Consider the following 16,091-nt stretch of genomic DNA (forward strand, 5'->3'; position numbering starts at 1 on the left):
ACGGGGTAAGAGTAAAAACCAGAAATAAACTAAGCAAATGAAAACATAAACAGGAAGTACACTATCAATAAAAAATCATAAAGGCACTTCTAAATATGAGACAACGTTTATGGCATAAAGCCAATATTCAGAAATAAATGAAGTGAAAAGCATTACATCATGCAATGAAACAAGCAAACATATAGCACGTAGTGCTCCAAAATGAATTCAATCCACAACGGGTACAAAGGTTTCCAGTCCAAAACATACAGTCCAATATCAAAAGTCCAAAGGAATTATGAGTAGAAAGGTCCAAAAAAAGCAGTCGAGGAAAAGAACCAACATAAAAGGGAGAACGTGTGGCTAGTCGTGGTATCACGTTTCAAAGGCTTTCTTCAGCTCCAACGTTGCTAACATTTACCAGCCCGTAGGCTACAGAATAATACAGTAGGTTCAGATGACCGTCATCTGTGAAATAAATAACATTATATGTAGCATGCTAAAAACCCATGTAATAGCAATATTTTATATAAAAGAAAATAACGAATTCAGAAGAGAATAGAAAGGAAAAACAACTATACCTAGGGAATGCGTCTATGTGGAATTCAAAAGCGCATATGTCCTCATGTGAGCGGTGCTGCAAACAGGAAATGAGGCACTTTTATAGCAGTCTGACAGTAGAGGGTGCACATTTAAAGAGATAGTGTCAGTTTAAACAAAACTATGTGCCCCTATAGTTTACCCATAAAAGATGTCCATTCCACCTGTTCCAAATTTTCTTATACTCTCAAACAATTCAGCAATTGCGGCACGGCCATGTCTGTTTACGCGGTCCTCTGTCCGTGCCGTTTGATGTACATTGGCTGTTCATCCCATCCTGTTCGCCTTAGGATCGGCGAGCATCGAATGCGCATTCGGGCGCGCAATTTAGAGGCTCCGCTTGTCCAACACTTTATTAATTCGCATCATTTGGATACTGACATTCTATTTTTTGTCCTATGGCATTTCAAACCCAAACCGTTTCACATTCAGGATGCCAAAAAAATCTTATTACAACAAGAGTCCCGCCTGATTTATGCTTTCCGGACCCTCACCCCCCATGGTCTAAACAACGAGTTTGACTTGTCCTGTTTTGTTTAAACTGACACTATCTCTTTAAATGTGCACCCTCTACTGTCAGACTGCTATAAAAGTGCCTCATTTCCTGTTTGCAGCACCGCTCACATGAGGACATATGCGCTTTTGAATTCCACATGGACACATTCCCTAAGTATAGTTGTTTTTCCTTTCTATACTCTTCTGAATTCGTTATTTTCTTTTATATAAAATATTGCTATTACATGGGTTTTTAGCATGCTACATATAATGTTATTTATTTCACAGATGACGGTCATCTGAACCTACTGTATTATTCTGTAGCCTACGGGCTGGTAAATGTTAGCAACGTTGGAGCTGAAGAAAGCCTTTGAAACGTGATACCACGACTAGCCACACGTTCTCCCTTTTATGTTGGTTCTTTTCCTCGACTGCTTTTTTTGGACCTTTCTACTCATAATTCCTTTGGACTTTTGATATTGGACTATATGTTTTGGACTGGAAACCTTTGTACCCGTTGTGGATTGAATTCATTTTGGAGCACTACGTGCTATATGTTTGCTTGTTTCATTGCATGATGTAATGCTTTTCACTTCATTTATTTCTGAATATTGGCTTTATGCCATAAACGTTGTCTCATATTTAGAAGTGCCTTTATGATTTTTTATTGATAGTGTACTTCCTGTTTATGTTTTCATTTGCTTAGTTTATTTCTGGTTTTTACTCTTACCCCGTGTGGTGTTATATTTCTAGAGCCCTCGTGCCGCCATTTCCCACAACTACGTTAGTATTGGCACAGGTGTTTTTCATTATTGTAACCTCCAATAGCTGGAGATCTCCTGCTATTACAACTGATCTCCAGACGATAGAGATCAAAGCAGCTGTGGCGATGTGGCGCTTCTGGGGATAAACCGAGAAGTGATGTGATTGTGTCATGCGTGGCTGCGCGTGTGTGCAATCGCCCCAGCCCCCCCCCCCAAACCTCCCGCCGATGGAGAGGGGGAACCTGGCAACCCTAGTGCTCTGATTATTTGCTCTGATTATTAAAATGGGAGATTTCTGAGTTATACTTGCCTGCAGTTCACTCTTTCAGTGTTAAAAATCAATTCCATAATACCCGGTAAGTAGATATGTATAGATAGGGTTGCCAACCTCCAAGTACTAGCTGGAGATCTCCTGCTATTACAGCTGATCTCCAGCCAATAGTGATCAGTTCCCCTGGAGAAAATAGCTGCTTTGGCGATTGGACTCTATGGCATTGAAGTTCCCCCCCTCCCCAAGCCTCGCCCTCCTCAGGCTCTGCCCCAAAAACCTCCCACTTGTGGCGAAGACAGACCAGGCAATCCTATGTATAGAGAGGGGAAAGAACTCTCCACATTAAATTAAACAAACAAATAAATAAACAGAGTGAATAAGTATGAATTTGGTCAGTGAGGGATTAACTGACTCTTTTCCAACTGTCTTGCAACTTCCTTTCTCCAATTCCTTCCCAGGCAATTGGACAAAAACTGCTTCATATTTTCTCTTATATCTCTTAAAAAGGCTAGAAACTCTTTAAAAATAAATAAAAGTGACGAATTCAGAGAAGGGGCAGACCATGTTTTGGAGAGGGCATTGCACCCAAATGTCCCTGTAGCTATGGACCTGGCTTAGGGTAGTGTAAATGGTGCCCCGCAATTTTACTTTTACACCAAACCTGTGAGGTAGGCTAGGCTCAGAGGTAGTAAGTGGGTCACCGTATGAGCAGAATGGGGGATATTCACTAGGAAACAGTTGCTATGGGAGAGGGATATAGCCCTGGTGACACCTAATAAATACCCCTCCTATCATTTCCGAGCTTTTCCAAAAGACATTTTCCACCCTTTTCTGCATGATTATGAGGACTAGATGCTTTTTTTTAAAAAAAGTTTTGATTCATAGGACATTTGCATTGGAGTCAATGAGTTTAGGAAGGTATGGCTCTGCTTAGGATTGCATTGTAAGAGAGAAATCCCAAGCACATCTACTAGGTTTCTCCAGTGCACAAGATTAGTTTGAGAACTACACACAGCCCGTGTTGACCCTCAGCAATTACCCCAGTACTTTGATTGTCTACCTAGCTAATTATCTCTCCACATTTTTTGTACAATATCACCATTTAAAGTGAACATTATCTGGCACAGTTCCTTTAATCATATAGAACTTCTGATTGTCTACCTAGCTAATCGTCCACCTAGCTAATTATATCTCCACATTTCTTGTACAATATCACCATTTAAGAGGAACGTTATCTGTCCCTTTAATCATAGGGAACTTCTGATTCAGCAATTTATGGGGCTTTGCCCAGCAGGGGCATACCTATCACCAACAAAGAGAGAAATGCGACATCGCTCTAGACTGGGCACCTTTTGATCTCTTATCACTTAGACTCACCTGGGACAATGCAGGTCTGAGGAACAAAAGCTCCGAAAGGGAAAGAGACAAGACCCCTTTGTGTGGTTTGCATTAAATAATTAACCAGGCCTAATTCACCTCCATTCATAATAGAGCCAGGCATCTGGAAACTGGCTGATTTCACCCTGGTCATCATCATTCCTCCTTAGGAGATCTCGAAGTATAGACTCATTCAGTTCCGTTCCACATGTATCCGTCTGTTTAGTACTCCTTGCCACACAGAGAGAAACATGTACGTATGCTTCACCCACCCTTAAGTCATACCGATGCAACCCAACATCCTATGGTAAACTCTGAATGCAGCAGAATATTTTTTTAAAAAAATCTGCAGTCAAATAAGCTTGACAAGTTCCATATCCATCTCTCCCTCTGTTAAGAGAGTGAATTCCTTCCTGAAATGTCAAATACTTTCTGTTCTCGAAAAACACACACTGGTAGCCGGCAACATGTTTTAATAACCGCAAAATGATACATCCGTAACTGAATCTTGGGTTGCCCTCCCCCTCGAGAATACATAGTTTTTTATTGCTAATACAATAATGATAACAAATAACAACATGTGCCATAAAGGATGACCAGAACAAGAATTTTTCTTTTTATTACACAGAATAGTAACCCCCAATCAATTATTGATTTGAAAGCTACACTACTTAAAGTTGTGTATCATTAGTTAATTACTAATCTCTTTACTACCTCCACTCCTCTTGGAAACTGGCCCCCTGTCCCGTCCCTCCAGCTCCCGTTGACAGCTCAGTTCAAAATGCCATACAAAGTTCACTGTGCGTTTAGCTATTGGTGGTCCTTCCAACAGAAAATCTCTTTCCAAACTAGCCCTGCACAGTTCAAGTTTGGTCCCCTGGAGATCCAGGACGGCGTAACGCAAAACCGGGAAAACGTCCGGAGCGACTTATTGAAGAAAAAATAAAATAAACAAATGCCACCAAGGCAAACACTAACCAGGACACAGGAAGAGAGAGGATTGCAGGGGGGGGGGCGGGGAAGGAGGCAAGGGGCTGTGAAATCCAACCGAGAAATTCAAAGGGTGACTTCCCCAGTTCCTGGGGTGAGGGGTCGACTCCACCTGCCAACCTTGCATCCATCAGACATCTCACACGGCTCAGAAATCATCCTCACCTTTGCGCTTACCTGATTTGACTAGCATTGCTCGGTATAGTCCAGTGGCCTCAGGTGGGATTCTCACCTGCTCTTCCATCCTCGGTGTCAAGAAGCCCTTCGGGCCCCTGTCGGCTTCCTTAGGATTGCTCAGGCTGACTTGAGCCTCCTCTCCCTCCCTCCCTTTCCTTCACCTCTGCATGTTTCTAAGTGTGCATGACTTTTTGGCAGTATACAGCTCAGCTCTTTCACTTCTGCAAGATCTTTTCAGAGGCAAGGAGAATGAGCAAGTCACGTGACCCTCGAGTGGCTGTATAGCTGCTGCCCTCCCCTGCTGACAGGCACAGCTTGCTCTAACAAAACCATTCCCCCCCCCCCTCGGATCCTGGAATATTACATTACTGTGCACGGGCGCCAGCCCACACCGTAAGAAGGGGGCCTTTGACATTCCTCTGCGCTAGGATTCTTGCCCGTGCCGTGGACCAGGGGGAGAAAAGTGCAATCTTGCCTTTTGTACAAAGGAATCATGTTTTGTATTCCTTTTTTCCCCCAGGAAGAATTGTGTGCGTGTGTGTGTTTTAGCACGTGGGCAGCGTGGTGCAAAAGAATGAGTTGTAGAAACCAGCCGCTGCCTATGAGACGAAGAGCGGCTGGAATGGCAATTTAGACAGGAACATTTGCAGCGCAACTCCTACGCTTGGAAACGGGCGGGCGCCGAATCAGCACAGGCGTCATCGCAGTGAGCACCCTGGTTGAGGCAGTCAGGGAATGCTTCTCTTACAGAGGCGCTCCGTACTGAGGAGACAGGCCCAATAATTAAGCAGGTCACAGTGGGCTACGCTGGCAACTGGGCTGTAGCCCACCCACTAGTAGAGTGGGAGGAAGTGCCATACCTAGGACCAATGTTAGCTGCCTATTGGAGAGGTGGACTGTCTCGCATGGACATGTTTTGGGAGGAGAGGGGTATTCATGGCTACCAGTAAAAATGGATACTAGCCATGATGCATACCTATTCTCTCCAGGATCAGATGAGCATGCCCATTATATTAGGTACTGTGGAACACAGACAGGATAATGCTGCTGCAGTCGTCTTGTTTGTGGGCTTGCTAGAGACACCTGGTTGGCCACCGTGTGAACAGGCTGCTGGACTTGATGGACCTTGGTCTGATCCAGCATGGCCTTTCTTATGTTCTTAAGGATATAGGGCCTTCAGCGGGTCCCATATGGGTGTCTGCCATAGGATAAAGACATAATGGTTGCCTAGTAACTACATTGGGATGCGGAATGATATAGTTTAACCCAATCTCGTCAGATCTTGGACGCTAAGCTGGATCAGTACTTGGAAAGAAGACCTCCAAGGAAGTCTCTGCAATGGAAGGCCAAGGAGGCCTCTGCAGAGGAAGGCAATGGCAAACCACCTCTGCTTAATCACTTGCCTTGAAAACCCCACCAGGGGTTGCTATAGGGTTGCTAGGTCCCTCTTCGCCACTGGCAGGAGGTTTTTGGGGTGGAGACTGAGGAGGGTGGGGTTTGGGGAGAGGAGGGACTTCAATGCCATACAGTTGTCAAAGTGGACATTTTCTCCAGGTGATCTGATCTCTATCGGCTGGAGATCAGTTGTAATAGCAGGAGATTTCCAGCTAGTATCTGGAGGTTGGCAATCCTAGGTCACTATAAGTCGGCTGTGACTTGATGGCACTTTACACACACATTGTAACTACATCATACGTACTTCAGTCTCTTCTGCGTCAATACCCAAAAGTGTGTGAGGGCAGCCATGAGTCCCAAATAATGGTGTGTGGTTTTTTTTATAGCATGTGTAGGGTTGCAATCCCATGGGCTGAGGACCACACAGTCTTGGATCCCTGGATGAAACACTCAGATGACTAAATTGTGCTGGGGCAGATTATGGGACACCTTGATTGCTTGTATTACCTGTCAAGTGCTGAAGATGGTTTTATCACACATCTGGTGCCAGATGTGGAGTGAAATGTGGGGTGGTGAAATGGCTATGGCTGAGGGCTAACAACTGAGGGCTAACAAGTCCAGTAGCACCTTAGGGACCAAGAAGATTTTTTGGGTACACACTTTTGAGAATCAAAGGTCTCGACAGTACCGGACAAAGGGAGCATTGACTCTCACAAGCTTATGAAAATCTTCTTGGCGTCTAAGGTGATCCTGGACTCGAATCTAGATGTTCAGCTGCAGATCAACATGTTTAACCTCTGAAACTTTCTGCAGGATGGTTGGTGTTCAGAGGATAAGCAGGATGTTACTTTCCTATTACTGTCTTTTCTCTCAGAGTTGGTGACTAAGGTCCAATCCTGCTGGTGAACAGGCAAGAAGGAGCTTTGCTTTCTACGGGAACTGGTTGGAGCAGATGAGTATTCTATTCCTGTTCGCTCCAGAATTTTCAGAACTTCGAAGCAATAGAAATTAGGAAACCAGCAACGATTCCCCGTGCTGACAACAAAAGGAACAATAGTACGATGTACTTCTGTGATTTAAACTGTACTCAAAACTATAGAGGGTTGCCAGATGACATCAAACTGATGTCAGTGGCTTTTGGGACAGATGCAGAATGTACTTATTTTATGCACTTATCCTATTTTCCTTCAGGTGACTTTTGGGCTTCCAAGCACTCTTCCCTTTAGACATTCGCCCCAGTCTGAGATGTGCTTCTCTTTAACCATGAACACCAGTTCAGCAGCTCAGACCAGCCTCTGGCATTTGACAGTTTTCCATAGGAAACTGCAAAAGGCAGCCTTGAATCGCTTCTGCAGAAACACTGCGTTGATGGAAGGAAGCGAGAGACATTTAAATAAGGATATTTTTTCCAGGTTTTCTCCTAATTCACACCTATGGAGGATGCATGCCTGCAAAGCAAATGAGCACAGGATGTTCAAAGAATGATACTTCCAGCAAGTACCCTTTCATGCCGATAACTGGCGTTGCAACCCTTTTTTATGAAAGAAGAGCAGTCAGAACAGAATGATTTCTCCTGTACCTGCTATGTGAGCTTTCTATTAGTTTTCCAGGTTTTTTTCATGTCACAGGAACAACTAGGGTTGCCAGGTCCCTCTTCGCTACCGGCGGGAGATTTGTGGGGCGGAGCCTGAGGAGGGCGGGGTTTGGGGAGGGGAGGGACTTCAATGCCATAGAGTTCAATTGCCAAAGCGGCCATTTTTCTCCAGGCGATCTGATCTCTATCGGCTGGAGATCAGTTGGATTAGCAGGAGATCTCCTGCTACTACCTGGCAGTTGGCAACCCTAGGAACAACCTATAAAGTACAATGTGGCTTAGGCCTCACACATCTTATCATAGCACCTCTCTCTGCCACGTACCAGGCAGGCAGCTGCTGAGCTTTTAATTTAGAAAAAAAGAGAGCTGAAAGAGGGTATGATGGGGTTTATAAAATGAGGCAGGGGAAGGGGAGACTAGAACTCAGGGCAACACAAAGTGCTCAGCAGTAGAACGCACAGTGGAATTTCAAGTTGTAGTGATACTCACTAGCTTAAATAGCTAAATAGAGAGCAAGTGTGGTGTAGTGGTTAAGAGCGGTGGACTCAATCTGGAGAACTGAGTTGGTTTCCTCACTCCTCTCCATGAAGCCAGAAGGGTGACCTTGGGTTAGTCACAGTTCTTTCCGAACTCTCTCAGCAGCACCCACCTCACAAGGTGTCAGAAGAAGAGGAATAAGAAGAGTTGGTTTTTATATGCCGACTTTCTCTGCCACTTAAGGAAGAATCAATCTTACAATCACCTTCCCTTCCCCTCCCTACAATAGACACCCTGTGAGGTAGGTGGGGCTGAGAGCGCGTGACTTGCCCAAGATCACCCAGCTGGCTTTGTGTGTAGGAGTGGGGAAACAAATCCAGTTCACCAGATTAGCGCCTGCCGCTCATGTGGAGGAGGAGTGGGGAATCAAACCCGGTTCTCCAGATCAGACTCCACTGCTCCAAACCACTGCTCTTAACCACTACACCATGCTGGCTCTGTGGGGAGAGGAAGGGAAGGGGATTATAAGCCGGTTTGATTCTCCTTAGAATGTACAGAAAGTCGGCATATAAAAACCAACTCTTCTTCTATCTTAAAAACAATATTGGACAATTTCACGGAGGATGAGTCTACCCACAATTAGCAAACATGATGGCTAAGCAGAAACTCTATGTTCAGAAGAACAATCGATATTACATGGCAACAATGGAGATCTGCTGACTTCTTGCTGGGCTTGTGGGCTTCTTGGAGACATCTGCCACCATGGTGTCGTGGTTAAGGGACTCTAATCTGGAGTACCAGGTTTGATTCCCCACTCCTCCACATGAAACCAGCTGGGTGACTTTGGGCTATTCACAGTTCTCTTAGAGCTCTCTCAGCCTCACCTATCTCACAAGGTTTTTGTTGTGGGGAGAGGAAGGGAAGGAGATTGTAAGCCGCTTTGATTCTCCTTAAAAAGGTAGAAAAATTGGCATATAAATACCAACTCTTCTAGCTTAAAAATAATAATAGACAAGTTAATGGAGCAAAGATGTGTTTGTGATGATTCTATAACAGTGGAATATTTTCCCTGATGGAGGCTTGTCTTGGCTCCCTGTTTGCCTGTTTTTTAAAAAAATTACTGCAAAAGACACTTTTATTCTTGAAGGCTGCCAACGATTTAGAGTTTTTTAAAGATGAAATGTGATGCTGCATTTTTACAAGATTGCAGTGTTACTGTTTGCAAACCTCTTTGAGCATCCCAAGAAAAGCAGGACAGAAAAGGTTTGAAGTAAAAGGAGACCAATAGATGTTTGTGCTGTGAAGGGAGTGAGATCATTATGCCGCAGGGTTCGAGGCGTTCCCTAATGGACTTCTTGGATCAAGACTAAAGATTTGACTGTTCATTCTGCCTCAAGACATCATCTGGGATTCACTGCCAGTAGATATAGTGATGGCCATGAACATAGAAGGCTTTAAAGAGAGATTAGACAGATTCATGGAGGAAAAGTCCATCAGTGGCTACTAGCCATGGTAACTGAAGGGAGCCTCCACATCCAGAGGTACAAAACATCAGTGCGAGGAAACAACAGGGGAAGACCTTTACCTCTGTGTCCTGTTTGTTGGTCCTCCAGAGCAACTGGTTGGCCACTGTGTGAAACTGGACATTGGACTAGAAGGAACACTGGTCTGATCAAGGAGAAGGAGAAGAGTTGGTTTTTATATGCTGACTTTCTCTACCACTTAACGCAGAATCAAACCGGCTTACAATCACCTTCCCTTCCCCACAACAGATACCCTGTGAGGTAGGTGGGGCTGAGAGGCTCTGAGAGAGCTGTGACTAGCCCAAGGTCACCCAGCTGGCTTCATGTGGAGGAGTGGGGAAACAAATCCAGTTCACCAGATTAGCCTCTGCTGCTCATGTGGAGGAGCGGGGAATTGAACCCCGTTCTCCAAATCAGAGTCCACTGCTCCAAACCACTGCTCGTAACCACTACAGCACACTGGCTGGAGGGCACTTATTATGTTCAGAGACCCAGTATTTAAATTTTTAAATTTTTTTTACTTCAATAACACCTTGCGTTTCTTTCCAGTGGGGACCCAAGGTGGGCTATATTGTTCTCGTCTCTCTATTTTACAACAACCCTGTGAGGTGAGTTAGGCTGTGAGTGTGTGACAGGCTTAAAGTCACCCCTGGAGCTTCCATGGCAGAGTTTGGATTTGAACCTGGGTTTCTCATAAGAACATAAGAAAAGGCCCATGCTGGATCAGACCAAGGCCCATCAAGTCCAGCAGTCTGTTCACACGGTGGCCAGCCAGATACCTTTCTCAGATCCTATTGTTACAGTCTAACCCCTGCTTCTGAGGTCCTCACATGAGGAGCTACTCTTACATATAAACTAGGCTCAAAGTTCTCAAAAATGTAACTGCGTAAGGAAGTTCTGATTGTGTCCCACAATGCACGTTAGATCCTTCTACACTGTACCCTATGTCCAAAGGGAACAATGATCATTGCAGTACCCATGCTAAAGACCACAGCACTTCCCTCTATGCAGGTCTCCAGTAACGCTGAGGATAGGAGGTCTGCACAGAGGATCCGGAGCTCTCTTGGGCAAAAGGTTCAAGTCCTTTCATGAGGACAAGTTCTTAATACAGACAAATTACAGCAGGAGGTTTCAGGTTTGATCCCTGGCTACAGAGAAGAAGACTGGCAAGATGGACAGTCAAATGCATCTGGAAAATGCACCAGTTATCTCATTCAGGTAACTGTCTGACCAGTTCATGCACCAGATACCTTTCATTTTGCCCAGCACCCTCTATGCAGAGGAAAAACAGGTTTCAGAAACAAAATTCTAGGTTCTAGCTAATAAACAAACAAACAAAAAACATACAAGGATTCTCTGGTCATTGTGCCTCTCTTGAGAGGCACACCAAACATTCATAGAATCATAGAATCATAGAGTTGGAAGGGACCACCAGGGTCATCAAGTCCAACCCCCTGCACAATGCAGGAAATTCACAACTACCTCCCCCCTCCACACCCCCAGTGACCAGAAGATGGCCAAGATGCCCTCCCTCTCATCATCTGCCTAAGGTCACAGAATCAGCATTGCTGACAGATGGCCATCTAACCTCTTCTTAAAAACCTCCAGGGAAGGAGAGCTCACCACCTCCCGAGGAAGCCTGTTCCACTGAGGAACCGCTCTGACTGTTAGAAAATTCTTCCTAATGTCTAGACGGAAACTCTTTTGATTTAATAGCTCCTCCCTTTTGAATTGTATCCTCACAACACTGTGCGGTAAGTCATGGCATTCACAGCATCACATTTGGATCTAGTCCAGCACTTTAACCACCACACCACACTGGCAGCGGGTATGAGATCAGTGTTCCTTCACTGGGGCTTATCTACTCCTCTGGCATGCGCTGTTGTTATGAAGGGGCTGCCGAGGTAGTTGAAATCCTGTCCTTTGTTGTGGCCGTGGGGGCAGAAAGGAAGGAGGTGGGGAAACCTTCTAGAGCAGCGTTTCTCAACCTTTTTACCCTTGCGGAACCCTTGAAATAATATTCATGTCTCAGGGAACCCCTACATATGATTACATATGATTTACATATAATTTGCATATGATTAGCCTATTCATCAATATTTATTGTGGAACCCCTAGCGATTCCTCGCAGAACCCTCGGGTTCCAGGGAACCCTGCTTGAGAAACGCTGCTCTAGAGTTCCCTATTGAGTCCAGTGTTTTAAATTATGGTACCTTCTTTACAAGTGTAACATTACATTGCCAGATATTGTGGGATTAACCCCAAGAGAGTACAGGATAATGGCCAATAAAGCCTTGTTTCTCCACAGTCCTCACTAGATCCCCACCCCCCACCACGAGTGCTGGTAAAGTCATTTGGCAGTGGCCTCCTGTTGGTGTGAAATTATCATGATGCTGGTGTAACTTTTCCCCCAACCATTGTAGCATTTTGCTTCCATGGGATTTGGAGCAAAATGGAGTGTGTGTTGAGTGGACACTTGGGATGCCATTCCCCTGCCCCGAGCAATGGTGGGAGAAAATTAAAATTAAAAAATGGCTGCCAGGTTTTCCTGGAAGAATCATGCCTCTCTAGGAATCATGCCTCTCTAGGAATTACTGGAAACTCTATTGTTTTGCCATAGAGTTTCTGGCAATTCCTAGAGAGGTGTGACATCACTTCTGGGTTTTCCCTGGAAGTGATGTCACAGCATCACTGATAAGTGCCTCCCCCCCCCCAGTCTCCCCTAGAGGACTCATACAACCCTAGCAGAAACAAAACACTTAATCAGTAGGATTGCTCTATCTGACCACCTTACTACTCATTTCCCAGCAGAAAGCTGTCAAAACAGGGCATTGTGGGACACCAAGTCTGGGATCATTGTGCATAAGGATGAACGGAAGGTACAGACTTTACAACATAACACTGTAGTACACACTTACCTGAGCCGTTAATAACATGCTTCCCCTTTTTGTTGTGCTGGTTTGTCTGGAAAGAATACTCTTTCTAGGGGGGAAAAGATAGAGAAAAGAGGAATTTGTTGATTACTAATTTAAATTTCTAGCCCTTCTCTAGGCCTAGGAAAGTGGACTGTAGTGTACAAGGGACCCTTCACTTTCTATTCTCATACTAGGTCAATATAGCTTAGAAGATGTTATTAGGTAATCTAAGGGCCAAGTCAGATCAGATGCTGGGAATGCTGTGTGTAGAAACCCCAAGCTTCTGAGTGCTTGGCTGGGACACTACGAGCAGCAGCTTCTGCCCACTGCACAGTAAGGGCACTTTCACACATGCCGAATAATGCACTTTCAATCCCCTTTCAATGCACTTTACCAATAGTTTGCAAGTAGGTTTTGCCATTTCACACAGTAAAATCCAGCTGCAAAGTGCATTGAAAGTGGATTGAAAGTGCATTATTTGGGATGTGTAAAAGTGCCCTCAATGTGTGGCAGAGGGCGGAAGAAAGGGGAGGGGAGAGGAGAAGGAAGATACAGATGCCAGGATAAGGCAATGAACGAACGAATGTCATTGGTTCATTATGTGCTTTTTTCTCATTTGGTTTAATTACTCAAATGTCTGAAAGTAAATTATTTTAAATTTCTTTTTATTTAGAAATGAATGCATAACCTTTGGATGTGAAGTGTTATCTGTATCCATAATAGGTGTGTACATATGATAAGCAAGATAGGATTTGCTACCTTTTACAATGAAAGAGACAAACTACATCAAAATTCAGAGCAAGAGATCAACAAAATGACAGTATAAGAAAGCTAGTTTGCATAACTGAAAATATGCAGCTTAACATGACTGATAATTGACACGTTGATTAATGCTCAGTAAAGTTTCTGCAGCCCAAACACTGGTTGTTGTGAGTCCTTTGTGAGGAAGTGGCGCACACAAGATCTTGGAAGAAGAAGAAGAAGAAGAAGAAGAAGAAGAAGAAGATTTGGTTTTTATATGCCGACTTTCTCTACCACTTAAGGCAGAATCAAACGGCTTACAATCGCCTTCCCTTCCTCTCCCCACAACAGACACCCTGTGAGGTGGGTGAGGCTAAGAGAATGGGACTTGCCCAAGGTCACCCAGCTGGCTTCGTGTGTAGGAGTGGGGAAACAAATCTAGTTCACCAGATTAGCCTCCTCCACTCAAGTGGAGGGAGTGGGGAATCAAACCCGGTTCTCCAGATCAAACTCCACCGCTCCAATCCACCGCTCTTAACCACTACACCACACTTCTTTGAAATAAGAGTGCTTCTTTCAGAGTGCGTGGTTCACACTTGAATTACTGATAACTGTTTACCTCAATCATTTCCTTTTTGGTAAAGCATCTCTAAGAAGCACTGCAGTCCCATTGACCTCTTTGCCTGCCATTCTCTTAACATACTGGTTATTCCAGTATCTAGTGTTGCCAACCTCTGGGTACTAGCTGGAGATCTCCTGCTATTATGACTGATCTCTAGCCGACAGAAATCAGTTCACCTGGAGAAAATGGCTGCTTTTGGCAATTGGACTCTATGGCATTAGTCCCTCCCCAAACCCCGCCTTCTTCAGGCTCCACCACAAAAACCTCCTGCTGGAAGAGGGACCTGGCAACCCTACCAGCATCCCATATGCCCCTCCAATTTACCTTAACCAACATATTTGATTTTTTTTTTAAGCTGCTGCATTTGGCTCAAGAGCCTGATATAAGAGCTCATCTTTTTTCACTATGGTACCAGATCCCAAGGAAGTGTTCGTTTAGTTTGCTCATAAGGTTGCCAACCCCCAGGTGGTGGCTGGAGATCTTCTGGGATTACAACTGATCTCCAGACGACAGAGATAAGTTCCTTTGGAGAAAATGACTGCTCTGGAAGGAGGACTCTATGGCATTATGGCCAGCGTCGTGTAGTGGTTAAGAGCGGTGGTTTGGAGCAGTAGAGTCTGATCTGGAGAGCGGGGTTGATTCCCCACTCCTCCACATGAGCGGCGGACTCTAATCTAGTGAACTGGGTTGGCTTCCAACACATGAAGCCAGCTGGGAGACCTTGGGCTAGTCACACTCTCTCAGCTTCACCTACCTCACAGGATGTCTGTTGTGGGGAAGGGCAGTTGATTGTAAGCCGGTTTGAGTCTCCCTTAAGTGGTAGAGAAAGTCGGCATATAAAAACCAACTCTTCTTCTTCTTCATTATGCCCCATTGAAGTCCCTCCCCTCCCCAAACCCTATCCTCCTCAGGCTCCACCCACAAAATCTCCAGGTATTTCCCAACCTGGAGCTGGCACTCCTATTTGCTCGCTATCATACAATGTCCACAACCATACTGTGAGAGCTAGCGGGATGTAGTGGTTAAGAATGGTGGTTTGGAGCGGTGGAGTTTGATCTGGAGGACCGTGTTTGATTCCCCACTCCACCATATGAGTGGCGGAGGCTAATCTGATTAACTGGATTTGTTTCCCCACTCCTTCGCGCAAAGCCAGCTGGGTGACCTTGGGCCAGTCACAGCTCTCTGAGCCCCACCTACCTCACAGGGTGTCTGTTGTGGGGAGGGGAAGGGAAGGCGATTGTAAGCTGGTTTGAGTCTCCCTTAAGTGACAGAGAAAGTCAGCATATAAAAACCCGCTTCTTCTTCTTCTTCATCCTCAATCAAATGGACTGTTTGCTGTTTATCACGGAGATTCTCATAAGTGTTTATGTGCATCATGCGTAAATGTGAGCATTGACAGGTAGAGTTGTTTGGGCAACCTCTGTATTCTAAAGGCCTCAAGGCCGCTGTAAGCATCAGGGGTAGTAAAAGGGGTCTTAATATCCTTCTTACACCAGATTAGCTCATGCATTTAAATGGGGGAGCTGCTCCTGGGTAACAGAGGTGAGGAATGTGACGTAGGTCACTTGAGCAGGCACTGGAGGGGTGGGTTTCCACATCAAACCAGTTCTTCCAGAAGTCACTTGAGCTAAGACCCCAATTTGGCATCCAAATTAGGAACTCCTTCCAACCTGTGCTCTTAAAGGCTTGTGAACAAAAAGCCTTTTGTGTTTCTCCACGGCTCCCTGAAGGTTACTGTGTGTCAGCAGGGCTGGTTGCTAGGTGATGTTTATGGCCGGGGGGAGCTATTCCTCCGGACAATGCTTTTCATGGCGAGAGGCCTTCTCCTCCCGCCATAGCCCTTTATGAAGCCGAAATGCTTGCACTTGATACCCTGAGACAATATGAATACAGCCCAGCCCCAAGAGGGCAGTGGCCGTCTTGGCAGACCTCTGTCCCCTTGTAGACTTGCCAGGCACGGCATGTTCTGCAGAAGTTTCATTTCGAATCGGAGGAATTCTGTCAGCAAGCGTCAAAGCTATTGTGTGTCCCTCTTATCTTATAATGGGATGGAAACTCGCAAGCACTGGGCATAGAGAGCTGGGGCACCCTGGACTGGTCCCGGCTTGTTGCCCCAAACAGTAGATATTGTCATCTTTCCCTCTCTGTTGGGCTTGGTGCCACCTCCCTTC

The 16,091-nt window shown here is 45.2% G+C and overlaps 1 protein-coding gene across 1 annotated transcript in view; it reads right to left on the reverse strand.

Moving 5' to 3' along the window:
• FAM107A (family with sequence similarity 107 member A) overlaps positions 1-11,781 on the reverse strand; it is a 58,669-nt gene extending 46,888 nt beyond the window's left edge. Inside the window, exons 1-2 of the mRNA XM_056863630.1 lie at positions 11,777-11,781; positions 4,654-4,738 (exon numbers count right to left, since the gene is read on the reverse strand). Of these exons, the coding sequence (XP_056719608.1) occupies positions 4,654-4,720 (67 nt within the window). The 5' untranslated portion in view covers positions 4,721-4,738; positions 11,777-11,781. The remainder of the gene's footprint in view (positions 1-4,653; positions 4,739-11,776) is intronic.
• Between the last annotated feature and the right edge of the window lie 4,310 nt (positions 11,782-16,091).

Source organism: Euleptes europaea, chromosome 1, assembly GCF_029931775.1.
Source record: "Euleptes europaea isolate rEulEur1 chromosome 1, rEulEur1.hap1, whole genome shotgun sequence".
Classification (NCBI taxonomy): Eukaryota; Metazoa; Chordata; class Lepidosauria; order Squamata; family Sphaerodactylidae; genus Euleptes; species Euleptes europaea.